The sequence below is a fragment of the Peromyscus maniculatus genome, chromosome 2 (genome assembly GCF_049852395.1).
Source record: "Peromyscus maniculatus bairdii isolate BWxNUB_F1_BW_parent chromosome 2, HU_Pman_BW_mat_3.1, whole genome shotgun sequence".
NCBI lineage: Eukaryota > Metazoa > Chordata > Mammalia > Rodentia > Cricetidae > Peromyscus > Peromyscus maniculatus.
Genome location: NC_134853.1, coordinates 132,891,420 through 132,907,648, shown reverse-complemented (window position 1 = coordinate 132,907,648; position 16,229 = coordinate 132,891,420). Strand labels below are relative to the sequence as shown.

Genomic DNA, 16,229 nt, shown 5'->3' with positions numbered 1-16,229 from the left:
TTCGATTCAATGGAGCACTCATGGCAGAATGAAGATTCCACATAAGTCATTAGTGAATCAATGAGTTTCAATGAGTTGCCTCTTCTACTTCACAAAGATCACATCTCAATAAGGGTTACAGCAAAGCTTTTAAAGTTCCATTATAACACATATTTAAAATAATTCTTGTATCTATTTAACTTTACAATCCACATATGAGGAAATTTGTGATATCTGTATTTCTGGGCTATATCAATTATAATATCAACTTCCTGGTGCATTCACTTAATGTACTACAAATGACAATTCTGTTATGTATAACAGAACAAATATCCAACACGCATGAATATCACAGTTTCATATACTTTTATCTACTCCTCTTTTACAGACATAGAAACTGCTTTCACACTTGGCAATTGTGAGTAGTGCTCCAATAAATTGAGATGAAGAATCATCTCAGTTCTGTGGTGACTTGGAGTCTTTGAGAATATACACTCATCTCTAGAAATTCTGAGGCATTTCACAGTGAAATTTTGGGTTTTTTTAGGTACATTTTTGTATGATTTGTCATGGGAAGAATTGTGAATAAAAAACAGTCTTGGATATGACATCTACAACAGAACAAAGAAAGTACTCCAACCAAGTCCAGTTTGGTGGACCAATGATTTTCCTGGGATTACTTTTAGGAACATAGTTATCTCAAGGGCAACTGTATACTTATGGATCCTCTTCAGTATGACACACCCTTTGGTGAGTTATGCATATTGTTCCACTGTAGCTCTGTGTTCAACTAATAAGTAACTTACAGTGGAAAGATCTTTTCACAATTTGCTTACTGATTTTGTAAGTAATAACAAGGATGAGAATTGTGAGATTTGTGAGCTGTGTGAGCTTCCTGATCCCTTTAAGCTTCCTTAGCTTCCTAAATGTTGTGAGTCTTCCTTCACACTCCAGGAAGAAATGTTTCTAGTTAAAAGAAAGACCTAAACAACACTCCACCCCCTTAATCAAGATCTTGTATGCTTTGATTCATCCATGATATTTTCTGAATTTTGGAGAGAATTGTGTTGATGCCAATTAATTTATTTGTTATGACTGAAACTTAAGTCACTATATTGTCACAAGTCTCAGGAGGTTGGCTAGTTATGAGTTTCCACAGATACTGCAAGAGATTAATTTTCCTCTGTATTCTGATAGCAGAAGTAATTTATGGGTAGAAACACTTGTATTTAGGTTGTAATTTGTTGGGCACTCTACAACTGTTTATGAAAACAATAGTAGTCTACATAGCATCACCTGGTACTATTAAAGGCAGCAAACAGGGAGGGAGATTCCATGTCTGTTCCATCCTGACTTTTATGTTCTGTAGCCAAAGGGTACATTGTCTTTAGCAGTAGGTTCTTAACATCTATTTTTGGCACAACCAGCAGCAGTAGAAATAACCTTTGTGTTCTGTGAGGATTATAAGACACTTGTGTCTCTTTTAGGTCACTTCATCCAGACTGATAGCTTTTTATTGCTCCTTGTTATGCAGGATGGATAGTTACGTTACTGTTTCTCCTATCCTTGGATACCCATATTAGTCCCTACTGATCCTATGTCCCATAGCATCACATTCTAAGTTCCTAGATACTTATTTGTTGTTTTAAATCTTCTCAATTTTAAGCAGCTAGATGTGGAATATTCCCTAAATATTTTAATTTCATCGCTTTTTCTTTCCTGATATTAAAACATCAAACTTGTTGGATATCAGTATTACATAAAATTATATACATGCTTGACATTCTATAAGTATTACATAATTTTCTTCTTCCATATCATTTGCTTTTTTTTAACAGTGTAATCTAAGATATTTTGTTCCAAGGGAGAGTTCCATTGCAAAGATCTAACTTGTCCCCACCCCTTCCAACATTGGAAAATGACAGGTTGACATCTTTTCATCCTCCCTTTGTTTCTCTTTTCCTGAGAAATCTGAGATTAGTGTGGAGGACAGCAATATCTTTATTTATGTCTTTTATATAATCATCCCACATTTCTATGGGAAATTTCTTTCTGGGCAGACAGATATGCCTCCATTTGATGCCTTATCAGCCACAGGGAAGGCATGTAACTGCTGACAGAGTTTTCTTATGGTCTTCTGTAATGTGAGCTACTTTCAGAGATTGCAATATACAGTCCACCAGACATTTAGGGTGTGTGTCCTTATTCACATGAAGCAGATTGCATTCATCAATGCAGTATTCCACCTGATGCCATACCATGTAAAGGAAGATTTCCACACTAAAAACATCCTTCCCAATGGAAGAGCTACTCTCAGATATCTCAATCTTAGTTTCATGATTTATAATACATTACAGTGAGAATTCACCTGTATCTACAGTAAAGAAATTCATCATCTAATATCACATGGGAAAAGATATTGATGTTGTTATTGACCTACACAGATGCCTTACCTTCAGACTGATCACCATCAAATTTATCAGTCTCAATGTGAATACTGATGTTGTTTTGAAATGACTCCTCACTAATTTTTTCTGGGTATACAAAAACAAAAGTTTATTCGATTTAATCGAGCACTCATGACAGAATGAAGATTCCACATAAGTCATTTTTGAACTAATGAGTTTCAATGAGTAGCCTTTCTACCTCACAAAGATCACATCCTACTATGGGGTACAGCAAAGCTACTGAAGTTTCACTATCACACATATTTAAAATGTTTCTTGTATATTTGTAACTCTACAAACCCCAAATGAGGAAATCTGTGATGTCTATATTTCTGGGTATATCAGTTATAATATCAATTTTCTGGTACATTCATTTAATGTCCCATTTTGTTTTGTGTAAGAGAATAACACTCCAACATTCATGAATATTACAGTTTCACATACTTTTATTTACTCCTCTGTTCACAGAAATTGAAACTGCTTTCATACTTGGCAATTGTGAATAGTATTCCAATAAATTGAGTTGTACAATCATCTCAATTCTAAGGTGACTTGGTGTCTTTGAGAGTATACACTCAGCCCTAGAAATTCTGGGGCATATCACAGTTCAAATTTTAGTTTTCTGAGGTACATTTCTATATAATTTGTCATGGGAGATGTGAATCAAAAACAATCTCAGATACGACATCTACAACAGAACAAAGAAAGTACTTCAACCAAGTACAGTTTTGTGGACCAATGAGTTTCCTGGGATTATTTGCAGAAACATAGTTACCTCAAGGTTAACTGTATAACTAAAAGATCCTTTTTAGTATGACACACCCTTTGGTGAGTTATGAATATTGCTTGCCTGGAGCTCTGTATTCAACTATTAAGTAACTTACAGTGGAAAGATCCTCTCTTCACAATTTGCTTACTGATTTTGTAAACAATAATGAGGATGAGAATCATGAGATATGTAAGTTGTGTGAGCTTTCTGATTCCTTTAAGTTTCCTTAGCTTCCTAAGTGTTGTAAATCTTCCTTCATGCTCCAGGAAGAAATGTTTGTAGTTAAAGGGCAGAACTACACAACATTCTGCCTTTCTTCCAGATCTTGTATGCTTTTGATTCGTTCATGATATTTTCTGAATTTTGGAGAGAATTGTGTTGATGCCAATTAATTTTTTTATTATGGCTGAAATTTAAGTCATTATAATGTAAGAGAGCCACAGATTTCCAGGACTTTGTTTAGTTACGAGTTTCCAAAGTACTTCAAAAGATTAATTTTCCTCTATATTCTAATAGCAGAAGTACTCTATGGGTAGAAATACATGTTTAAAATGCAATTTGGTGGGACCTATCAACTATTTATGAAAATAATAGTAGTCTACATAGCATCAATTGGCACTGTGAAAACCAGCAGCCAGGGAAGGAGATTCCGTCTCTGTCCTATACTGATTTTTATTTTCTGTAGCCAAAGGGTACAGTGTCTTTAGTGGTAGGTTCTTATCATCTAGTTTTGGCACAACCAACAGCATTAAAAATAGCTTTTGTGGTCTGTGAGGACTATAAGACACTTGTGTCTCCTTTAAGTTAGTTCACCCTGGCTGATATCTTTGCACTGCCTCAGGTTATGCAGAATGGATGTTTACTTTACTCTTTCTCCCATTCTGGGATACCCATATTGGTCCCACCTGATCCTATGTCCCACAGCATCACAATCTAGGTTCTGAGAAACTCATTTATAATTTTAAATCTTATCAATTTTAAGCAGCTCAGATGCAGAGTATTCCCTAAATATTATGAATACATTTTTTCTGTCCTGATATTAAAACATCAAACTTGATTTATATAAGTATTACATATGATTTTATACATATTTGATAGTCTATCTATATCACATCATGTTCTTTCTCCAGAACTTTTGATTTCTTTACAGTAGAATATATGTAATATTGTTCCAACAAAGAGCTCCATTGCAAAGATCTAACTTGGTCTTCCCCACTCTTTCAGCTGTGGAAAAGGGCAAGTTAACATCTTCTTGTCCTCCCTTTGTTTCTCTTTTCCTGACAAATCTGAGACTAGTGTGGAAGACAGCAATAACTTTATGTCTTTTATATAATCATCCATCACTCTTTTGGGAATTTTCTTTCTGCTCAGATAGATGAGCCTCCATTTCATACCTTATCAGTCACAGGAAAGGCATGTAACTGCTTTCTTATGATCTTCTGTAATATGAGTTGCTTTGAGAGATTGCAATATACAGTTTACTAGACATTTAGGGCTTATCTCCATACTCACATGAAGCATTCCATATGATGCCATACCATGTAAACAGAGATGTCCACACTAAGAACATCCTTTCCAATGGAAGAGCTACTCTCAGATATCTTACTCTTAGTTTTGTGATTTATAATACATCACAGTGAGAATTCAACTGTCACTACAGGAAAGAAATTCATCATCTCATATCACGTGGGAAAAGATATTGAGATTGAGATTGATCTGCACAGATGCCTTACCTTCAGATTGATCACCATCACATTCCTCATTCTCAAAGAATGCACTGAAAATGTCAAAAAGTGATTCCTCCCTAACTTGTTCTGGGTAGACAAAAACAAAAGTTTATTTGCTTTAACAGAGCACTCATGACAGAATGATGATTCCACATAAGTCATTAGTGAACCAATGAGTTTCAGTGAGTAGCCTCTTCTACCTCACAAAGATCACATCCCAATAAGGGGCAGAGCAAAGCTTTTAAAGTTCCATTATCACATATTTAAAATGTTTCTTGTATATTTGTAATTCTACAAACCCCAAATGAGGGAATTTGTGATATCTGTAATTCTGGACTACATCAGTTATAATATTAGTTTCCTGGTGCATTCACTTAATGTCCTACAATGACAATGACAATTCTGGTTGGTATAACAGAAAAAACTACAAAACTAGCGAATGTCATAGTCTCATATATTTTTATCTACAACTTTGTTTACAGATATTGAAACTGCTTTCAAAATGGCAATTGTGAGTAGTGCTCCACTAAATTGTGATGCAAAATTATCACAATTCTATGGTCACTTTTTGTCTATGAGATTATACACTCAGTGCTAGAATTTCTGGGGCATATCACAGTTCAAATTTTAGATTTCTGAGGTATATTTCTTTATGATTTGTCTTGGGAGATGTGAATCAAAAACAATCTCAGATGTGACATCTACAACAGGACAAAGAAAGTACTCCAACCAAGTCCAGTTTGGTGGACCAATGAATTACCTGGGATTATTTGTAGAAACATAGGAATCTCAAGCGTAACTGTATAACTAAAGGATCCTATTTAGTATGACATACCCTTTGGTGAGTTATGCATATTGCTTCTCTGGAATTCTTTGTTCAACTTATGAGTAACTTACAGTGGAAATATCTTCTCTTCACAATTTGATTACTGATTTTGTAAACAATAATGAGGATGAGAATCCTGTGATTTTTAAGCTGTGTGAACTTCTTGATCACTTCAAGTTTCCTTAGCTTCCCAAGTGTTGTGAGTCTTCCTTCACACTTCAGGAAGAAATGTTTCTAGGTAAAGGACAGAGCTACACAACATTCACCCCTTCCTCCAGATCTTGTATGCTTTTGATTCAGTCATGACATTTTCTAAATTTTAGGAATTGTGTTGATGCCAATTAATTTTTTATTATGGCTGAAATTTAAATCACTATATTACAATAAAATCTCTGAGTTCCACGAGATTGGCTAGTTATGTGTATCCACAGATAGTGCAAAAGATTAATTTTCCTCTATATTCTAATAGCAGAGGTACTCTTTGTGTAGAAACACTTGTGTTTAGAATGCAATTTGGTGGGCACACCACAACTGTTTATGAAAACAATAGTAGTCTACATAGCATCAACTGGTACTGTGAAAACCAGCAGTCAGGGAGGGAGATTCCATCACTGTCCTATACTGAATTTTATTTTCTGTAGCCAAAGGATACAGTGTCTTTAGCAGTAGGTTCTTATCATCTAGTTTTGGCACAACCAACAGCATTAGAATTAGCTGTGCTCTGTGGGGACTATAAGACACTTGTGTCTCCTTTAAGTCAGTTCATCCTGGCTGATATCTTTGTATTGCCTCAGGTTATGCAGAATGGATAGTTACTTTGCTGTTTCTCCCATTCTGGGATACCCATATTGGTCCCACCTAATCCTATGTCCCACAGCATCACAATCTCAGTTCTGAGAAACTCATTTATTGTTTTAAATCTTCTCAGTTTTAAGCAGCTCAGATGCAGAGTATTTCCTAAATATTATAATTTTATTGTTTTTTCTTTCTTAATATTAAAACATCAAAATTGATGGATATCAGCATTACACATTATATACATACTTCATAGTCTAACTGTATCACATCATGTTCTTTCTCCATAACATTTGATTTTTTTCCTGTAGAATCAAAGTTATTTTGTTCCAAGGGAGAGCTCTGTAGCAAAAATGTAACTGGTCCCCTCTTGTTCCTCTTTGCAAAATAGCAAGTTGACATCTTCTCATCCTTTCTTTCTCTTTTCATGACAAGTCTGAGACTATTGTGGAGGATAGCAGTACCTTTATGTGTTTTATATAATCATCCCTCACTCCTGTGTGAAATTTCTTTCTGGACAGATAGATGAGGCTCCATATCATGTCTTATCAGCCACAGCAAAGGCATGTAACAGCTGACAGTGATTTCTTCTGATCTTCTGTAATGTGAGTTACTTTCAGAGATTGCCTTATACACTCTACCAGGCATTTAGGTTGTATCTCCATACTCACATGAAGCAGATCTCATTCATCAATGCAGCATTCCACCTGATGCCATACCATGTAAAGGAAGATGTCCACACCTAGAACATCCTTCCCAATGGATGCTCTATTCTCAGATATCTCAGTGAGAATTCAACTATCACTACAGGAAAGAAATTCATCATCTCATATCACATGGGAAAAGATATTAATATTGATATTGACCTACAAAGATGCCTTACCTTCAGATTGATCACCATTACATTCAGCAGTTTCAATGTGCATACTGACTTTCTTTTGAAATGACACCACCCTAACTTCTTCTGTGTAGAATGTTTATTCTCTTCAGTTGAGCACTCATGATAGAGTGAAGATTCCACATAAGTCATTTGTGAACCAATGAGTTTCAATGAGTAGCCTTTCTACCTCACAAAGATCACATCCCACTATGGGGTACAGCAAAGCTACTAAAGTTTCATTATCACACATATTTAAAATGTTTCTTGTATCTACTTTACTTTCCAGTCTCCAAATGAAGTAATTCTTGATATCCGTATTTCTGGGCTATATCAGCTATAATATCAATTTCCTGTTGCTTTCACTCCATATGCTATAAACGACAATTATGTTTTGTGTAACAGAATAAAACTTCAACATGCATGAATATCACAGTTTCATATATTTTTATCTACACCATTGTTCAGAGACTTTGAAACTGCTTTCACACTTGGCAGTTGTGTGTAGTGCTCCAATAAATTTTATGATTTAAAATTATTTCAGTTCTATGGTATATGGAGTCTTTGAGAGTGCTAGACTCACTGCTACACTCAGTGCTAGAAATTCTGGGGCATATCACAGTTCAAATTTTAGGTTTCTGAGGTACATTTCTGTATGATTTGTTATGTGAAATTTAAATAAAAATGAATCTCAGATATGACATCTACAACAGAACAAAGAAAGTACTCCAACCTAGTCCAGTTCGGTGGACCGATGAGTTTCCTGGGATTACTTGCTAGAACATACATATCTCAAGGGTAATTGTATAACTAAAGATCCTCTTTAGTATGATATACCATACTATGAATATTGCCTGCCTGGAGCTCTGTGTTCAACTTATAAGTGACTTACACTGGAAAGATTCTCTCTTTTCAATTCTCTTACTGATTTTGTAAGTAATAATGAAGATGTGAATCATGAGATTTGTATGCTGTGTGAGCTTTCTGATCCCTTAAAGTTTCCTTAGCTTCCTAAATGTTGTGAGCCTTCCTTCACTCTCCAGGAAGAAATGTTTGTAGTTCAAGGACAGACCTACACAACATTCACCCCTTCCTCCAGATCTTGTATGCTTGTGATTCAGTCATGACGTTTTCTGAATTTTGGAGAGAATTGTGTTGATGCCAATTAATTTTTTTTATTATGGCTGAAATTTAAGTCTCTAAGTTGTAAGAAAAGCCACTGATTCCCAGGACTTTGACTTGTTTCATGTTTCCATAGATACTGCAAAAGATTAATTTTTCTCTATATTCTAATAACAGAAGTACTCTACAGGTAGAAACACTTGTGTTTAGAATGTAATTTGGTTCATAGTTCATGTGTTTCTACTAGTTTGGCTATTTGTCCCTGTGCTTTTTCCAGTCATGGTCTCAATATCTTTCACTCATACAATCCCTCCTCTCTCTTGCTGATTGGGCTTCTGGAGCTCCACCTGGGGCTCTGCCATGGATCTCTGCATCTGCTTCCATCAGACACTGGATGAGAGTTTTATCATAACAGCCAGGGTGTTTGGCCATCCAATCATCAGAACAGGTCAGCTCAGGCACTCTCTCGACCATTGCCAGTAGTCTACTGTGGAGGTAACTTTGTGGATTTCTGGGGACCTCTCTAGCACTCTGCTTCTTTCTGTTTCCCTGGGGTCTTCATTCATCAGAGTATCTCCCTCCCCATTCTCTCACTTTGCTCCTGATCCATCTGATACCCCCAGCTCCCCCAAGCTCTCTTTCTCAGACCCTTCCCCAGTTTGCTCATGTAGATCTCATCCATTTCTCTGTTATTGGGTGATGGCTGAGGAGCCCCATGCAACTGGACTGGGACCTCTGGATAAGTAGCACAGTTGATTAGCTTGAACTGTTTAGGAGGCCGTCAGGCAGTGGAGCCACGACCTGTCCTTGGTGCATGGGCTGGATTTTTGGAGCCTGAGGTCTATGCTGGGACACTTTGCTCAGCCTTGGTGTGTGGAACAGGGGACTGGACCTGTCTCAACTGAATATTCCAGGCTGGGCTGACTCCCCAGGGGAGACCTTGCCTTGGAAGAGGTGGGAATGGGGGTTGGATTGAGGGGGAGGGCTGGGAGTGGGAGGAGGGAGGATGGGGGAATCCGTGGCTGATATGTGAAATCCAGCAGCCAGGGAGGGAGATTCCAACTCTCTCCTATCCTGAATTTTATGTTCTATAGCCAAAGGGTACAGTGTCTTTAGCAATAGGTTCTTATCATCTAGTTTTGGCACAACCAACAGCATTAAAATAGCTTTTGTGGTCTGTGAGGACTATAAGACACTTGTGTCTCCTTTAAGTCATTTTATTCAGACTGATATCTTTGTATTGCCTCAGGTAATGCAGGATGGATATTTACTCTACTGTTTCTCCTATTCTGGGAAACCCTTTGTGTTCCCATCTAGTCCTATGTCTCACAGCATCACAATCTCAGTTCTGAGAAACTCATTTATTGTTTTAAATCTTCTCAGTTTTAAGCCGCTCAGATACAGAGTATTCCCTAAATATTTTAAGTTCATTGCTTTTTCTTTCCTGATATTAAAACATCAAACTTGATTTATATCAGTGTTATATATGATTGTATACATACTAGATATTCTATCAGTTTCCCATATTCTTCCTCCATAACATTTGATTTTTTTCTTTTCTTTCTTTCTTTTTTTCTTCAAGACAGGGTTTATCTGTGTAGCTTTGTGCCTTTCCTGGATCTCACTATGTAGACCAGACTGGCCTCGAACTCACAGAGATCTGCCCGACTCTGCCTCACAAGAGCTGGGATTAAAGGCGTGCACCACCACTACCTGGCCTGATTTTTTTTTTTTACAGTAGAATATAAGTCATTTTGTTCCAAGGGAGAGCTCCATTGTAAAGATCAAACTTGTTCCAGCTCTGGAAAAAGGCAAGTTGACATCTCATCCTCCCGTTGTTTCTTTTTTCTGACAAATCTGAGACTAGTGTCTCGGCAATATCTTTATATGTTTTATATAATCATCCCTCACTCCTGTGTGAAATTACTTTCTGAGCAGATAGATGATCCTCCATTTCATGCCTTATCAGTCACAGCAAAGGCATGTAACTGCTGACAGACATTTCTTATGATCTTCTGTATTATGAGTTACTTTGAGAGATTGCAATATACAGTCCACCAGACATTTAGGGTGTATGTTCATACTCACATGAAGCAGATCACATTCATCAATGAACATTCCACCTGATGCCAAAGCATCTAAAGGAAGATGCCTTACCTTCAGATTGATCTCCTTCCATTGGTCAGTCTCTTTGTGTAACTGCTGACAGACATTTTTATGATCTTCTGTATTATGAGTTACTCTTTGAACCGACTCCTCCATAACTTTTTCTAGAACATCCTTCCCAATGAATGCTCTACTCTCAGACATCTCAATTTTAGTTTTATGATTTGTAATACATCATAGTGAGAATTTACCTGTCACTACAGGAAAGAAAGTCATCCCATATCACCTGGGAAAAGATTCATATTAAGATTGACCTACACAGATGCCTTACCTTCAGATTGATCTCCTTCACATTGGTCAGTCTCTTTGTGTATACTGTTTTGAACCAACTCCTCCCTAACTTTTTCTGGGTAGACAAAAGCAAAAGTTTATTCGCTTCAATCAAGCACTCATGACAAAATGAAGATTCCACATAAGTAATTAGTGAACCAATGAGTTTATTTGGGATTACTTTCAGAATCATGGGTAAGCAACTATTTACTTGAGTCCTGGTAATTCAAAGAGAGATACTACTCTCATTCAGAGTCATACTACTGAATGCCTCATTCCAACATGTGTGATGACATACAGACATTTCATCTCTACAGTTCCCTGATCAAATTGGATGTCAGTCACCATAGGCAAAAGGGGTTTAAATTGGTTAAAATAAAGGCTCCACCTGCTTTTGCAAACATTATTCTGAAAAACTTATCAGTGAAAACTGAGACTGTAGGACCACAAGTGGATAAGGTCCTATGTAACATGTCACCCAAGCATTTAGGACTTCCTCGGCAGACTGTCTTGGCACACAGTTATTGGATAGCTTTTGATACATGCCCATCTCCCACTTGTGCTCCCCACCACTCATACCTACTTACCATGTATGACATTTTGCTGAACAAAGGACATCATGAGAAAGGCTATTAGCACAGACAATATTGTACTCAGAATCGTTATCCAAACAATTTTCCATGAGAACAGTTCACCTGAAACAGTGAGTCACAAATCTAAGCACTGAGAACACTTGGCTCAGATATACTTACTTAGCAATGGTGACTCATCTGAAACTTGTTAGAATTTAAGAGTCTACCACCCTGGAATATTAGGTCTAGGCAAGTGTGGAGAGGCAGTTATGACCGGCTGAGTGAAGAGCAGGCCATGACCAGAATCAAAATAAGCCAGATAAGATTTAGAGTGAGGCTGATGAAAAGATATGTGGAGGCCACTTCTCTCGTTTCTTCCCATCCATACTGCCTCATTAGCTTCCTGGGTGAAAAGGAAGAGTCAGAGCTAAATCTTCCCCAAGGGTTAGTTATAGGCTTCCAAGGAGAATTATAAAGTCATTTCAACTCAGTGCTGCAGTGCTCATGTCTGAAGTTCCATACTATGTGCCCTGCTCTATTCAGTGCACTCATTGGATCTGGGACTACTGCTCCTGAATATATGTAGTGACTTAAGTTTTTCTAAGTGTTCATTTGCTCTTATTCATATGAATTTTCACATATTTTTTTCCAGATGAAAATTCCACACCATCTAAAACATGTTGTAGTGTCTAGCAGGAGGCTATTTAGAGACCACAAAGAATTCTCCTACATTATTTTGAATGTTTGTTTATTGTGGAATAAACCTATATGAGCTATTATTGTCAGGCATGTAATTCCCAGGAATTAGTCCCTATCCCAGATAAACTCTCATCCCTTATAACCCAGTCATCTCCAAATGGAACTTTGCCAGCTTGTTAGTCAGTCATTAACAAATTCCTGCATGATTAAATTTGATTATGATATTTTCTTTGTCATCAAACTTGATTCATTTTTTTATGTTGTGTTTCTATTTCCTAAAACTGCAACTCATTCTCCAAAGTATGTGTTAATTACAATGATTTTAAAACACGTTGTTTAGCATTCATAAGTACACTAAGAAACTAGTAGATCATAAACCTGTTTTTACTCAATGAAAGTGTAAATAAGTTAAAAGTTTTTCAGATTTTCCTTTCCTTATTTATATACACATATATGTTTGTCATATATTATATATGTATAAAATATAAATATAAATATATATTTATATATACTATGCATACATAAACACACACATGCACGCACACCTCACACATATTTCTACCAAATCAGTGGCATTAATCTTTTAAAAGTATCTTCTAGACAGCATCTGGCTAATTTTATGGATATTTAACAATACTGATGCATGCTTACAACACACTTTTTTGCTTTATTTAATCCTTTAAAGTATCATTTTTGTTTGTTTAATTACAATGTGGCATCTAATATTTGAAGCAGTTGGATAGAGAAATAGCATAATAATGCAGTTGCACAATAGGTAAAAGGGGACTAATAAGAAAGGAAGCAAAGTAAAAGGTAAGGGAACAAGGACTCCCAAGTCCATGGAAATAGGCGTGTTGTATGATAAAGGTTGGCTGTCAAGGTAATACTTATTAGGAAGAGAGATCTGAACATGGAATTGAAAGAGATAAAGAAAGTTAGTTTTATTTACAATATGCTGGATGAGGAAACAGCTAGAGGAAAAAATCTGAAGGCGGAGCCCATCTACATGGATATATGAATAGGTGAGGTAGAGAAGGCGAACATTAGGGGGTGAGGCTGTAAAGGTAACAGTGCATAGCTGACTGAAAAATCTGGGAAATGTTTAACTATAACTAAACAGGGATCAATTTCAGAGTATTTAACACAGACAGTATTTTAAGTAATTCATCCTATCCCAATGTTCAGGAAATACCATTATAAACCAGATTTGAAACAGGAACATTTTAGTGTGGTATTTCTAAATTGTAATGCATAATTCAGACTTATATGGCAGTGAAAAGGTGGTGAGAAGTGATGAGGAAAGAGGATCCAATTATTAACCTGGCTGTTTTGTCTCCATGATTCATTCTTTTCTGACTTTCTGGATTCCCAAGTTTATCTTAAATTCCATGATTCCAGGGCTATGCCGAATGGAGAATGACCCACAACCGCTTGATATAGGGGAACATTCTTGGCATGAAGAAGATTCAGTGGAGAGTGCAAAACCTGTCATCTTTTGTTCAGTCCTGTCCGTGTAATCTCATGACCTAGATTCTCGCTGTGAGAACATCCTTAGACTTGTTCTATCAGTATGACCAGAGTGAAATTAAATTGCCTTTTTTGTTTTATCATCAGGCTTTACACCTAGTTTTATTTTTAGGATACTTGACTAAAACTGGATCATTGGAACCATTGGACTCTGGGGCCCTGAGTTAGACATATGTCTTGGGACTCCAGTAACAATGAGACTCTGGATGTTATTTTCATGGTACACTTTATATTAGTTATCTGCCTATGGGGATGTGATAGAAAATGAAGTCCCTTTGCATAGCCTTGGTGTAGGGAGGAGGGACTTGGACCTGCCTCAACTGAATGTATCAGGCTCTGCTGATTCCCCATGGGAGACCTTGCCTTGGAGGAGGTGGGAATTGGGGGTGGGTGGAGGAAAGGCTGGGGGGTGGGAGGAGGGAGAATAGGGTAATCTGAGGTTGATATATTAAATGAATAGAAAATCTCTTAATAAAAAAACTTAAAAAAAGAAATTAAATGAAACAAAAAAAGAAAATGAAGTCAACAGAAATTTTAATATTTTGGTTGTAAGAAACTGAAAATATAAAATGCTACTTCAAAGCACTAAATTAAGCAAGCTTTGGAGTAACCATGAGTTTAGTTCTTGATATGGTTATTTTACAATATTTATTAGAATTTTGGGTTGACTTACAAATTTTCAGATGAATGCAGAAGGAGGGAGGAGATACACCTTAAGGAAGAGTGACAGTTCTGGTGTTACTTAAAGCCATGAGATAAAAGGAAGTCAGAAGAGAGTAAGGCCTCAAAAGCTATGCCTTGGAACTTTCATTGTCAATATGCCAGTTAGTATTTGTTGCCTTGACACAAACTAGATTCATCTGGGAAGAAGAAACCCCAATTGAGGAATTCCATCCATCTGATTAGACTTAGGCCATGTGTGTGACATTTGCTTGATTGATGGTTGATGTGGTAGGACCCAGGCCCCTGGGGGTGGGTGGTACCATACTTGGCAGGGATTCCTGAGCTGTATAAGAAAGAAAGCTAAGATAGCCAGTGAACAGTATTGCTCTGTGGTCCCTACTTCAGTTCCTGCTTCCAAGTTCCTACTTTAAGCTCCTGCTCAGGCTTCCTTGATGAAGCACTAAGATGTAGAAGTGTAATCCAAATAGCCTCTTCCTCTACTCCATTTTGTTTATGATTTTTTATCACAGTGACAGAAAAGCAAACTACAATGGTCAAGACTATAAAGTGAGAAAATAAATAAGTCAAAGAAAGTAAGAGACAACAACCTAAGTGATGAGTAAGGCCAAGAGTAAGGCCTTGAGAACCAAGTCAAGGAGGAAGTGATACGTAAGTATGTGTGACAATGGCTGTTACCGAAGAACAAACACACATTTTACCTGATAGGACGACACATATGCTCTCTTCTTGGTGAGTTAGATGGTTTTGAAGATAGCAAGTGACATTCCTATGGGACCTGGTTTCGATAAGAAGGGCTATTGTCATGTTGAACAATTTGTTTCCATCCCGTGAATGGGATTTTGATGTTGCTGGAATGACCTCCCCTTTGCTGTCTTTCCATTCCATATGAGGCAGTGGAAACAAACCTCCTGCATGACACTCCAACATCACACCTTTGGTATTAGGGGGATGCATAAGAATCTGTAGGTCTGAGCTTGTGGCTAGTTGAAAACAACAGAGGCAAACAATACTTTAGAAGAGGAAACAAAAGAAAAGTAAAAGCTCTTTTCAGTTTTAATTCCAGTTTCAAAAGATAAAATAGTCAAAACTCTACAGGACTCAGGTTGCCCTAAGAATCTCATGATGCTGGGCTGTGGTGGCACAGTCCTTTAATCCCAGACTTGGGAGGCAAGTGGATCCCTATGAGTTTGAGGATAGCCTGGTACACAGAACTAGTTCCAGGATAGCTAGGGATGTAACACAGGGAAATCTTGTCTTGGAAAAAAAAAAAAAAAAAAAACAGCTCATGAAAATAGGAAGAGCCAGATGGAAAGGCTATAATACACAGTCAGCAACCTGTCCAAACTAAATTAGCTGAGGAAATGCCTGTTTCACTTGTTTATTCATTTATTTAAAATAATTTTTGAATACTTACTAAGTCTAAGCAATTAATCTAGGCCTTTGGATTATCATGAACAGAAGTCAAGATTTTGACCCTCATAGAATTTATAATTTTTTCCCTATTATCATTGTCACTAATTATTTGTGAACCACTGTAAATTAATTATAAAGATGAATTTCATTATAAACACAATTGTGGAAATTTAGGTGAAACTTTGTCTATTTCCATAGCAGGAAATTTTATAAAATATGTTTCATATGAAACATGCAATACATTAATAGTATGTAAAGTAAAAATTAATTTAGAGAAAATGAGCATATCTGAAACTTTCAGGGTATTTTCTGAGACATAAAACTTGTCTATGGATAGGCAAAGAAAAAATGGATAC

The 16,229-nt window shown here is 36.8% G+C and overlaps 1 protein-coding gene across 1 annotated transcript in view; it reads right to left on the bottom strand.

Moving 5' to 3' along the window:
* The window catches only part of LOC102905572 (selection and upkeep of intraepithelial T-cells protein 1-like), a 33,935-nt gene that overhangs the window by 3,473 nt on the left and 14,233 nt on the right, over positions 1-16,229 (bottom strand). Inside the window, exons 5-9 of the mRNA XM_076563613.1 lie at positions 15,159-15,440; positions 11,566-11,673; positions 10,980-11,054; positions 4,929-5,009; positions 2,433-2,513 (exon numbers count right to left, since the gene is read on the bottom strand). Of these exons, the coding sequence (XP_076419728.1) occupies positions 2,433-2,513; positions 4,929-5,009; positions 10,980-11,054; positions 11,566-11,673; positions 15,159-15,440 (627 nt within the window). The remainder of the gene's footprint in view (positions 1-2,432; positions 2,514-4,928; positions 5,010-10,979; positions 11,055-11,565; positions 11,674-15,158; positions 15,441-16,229) is intronic.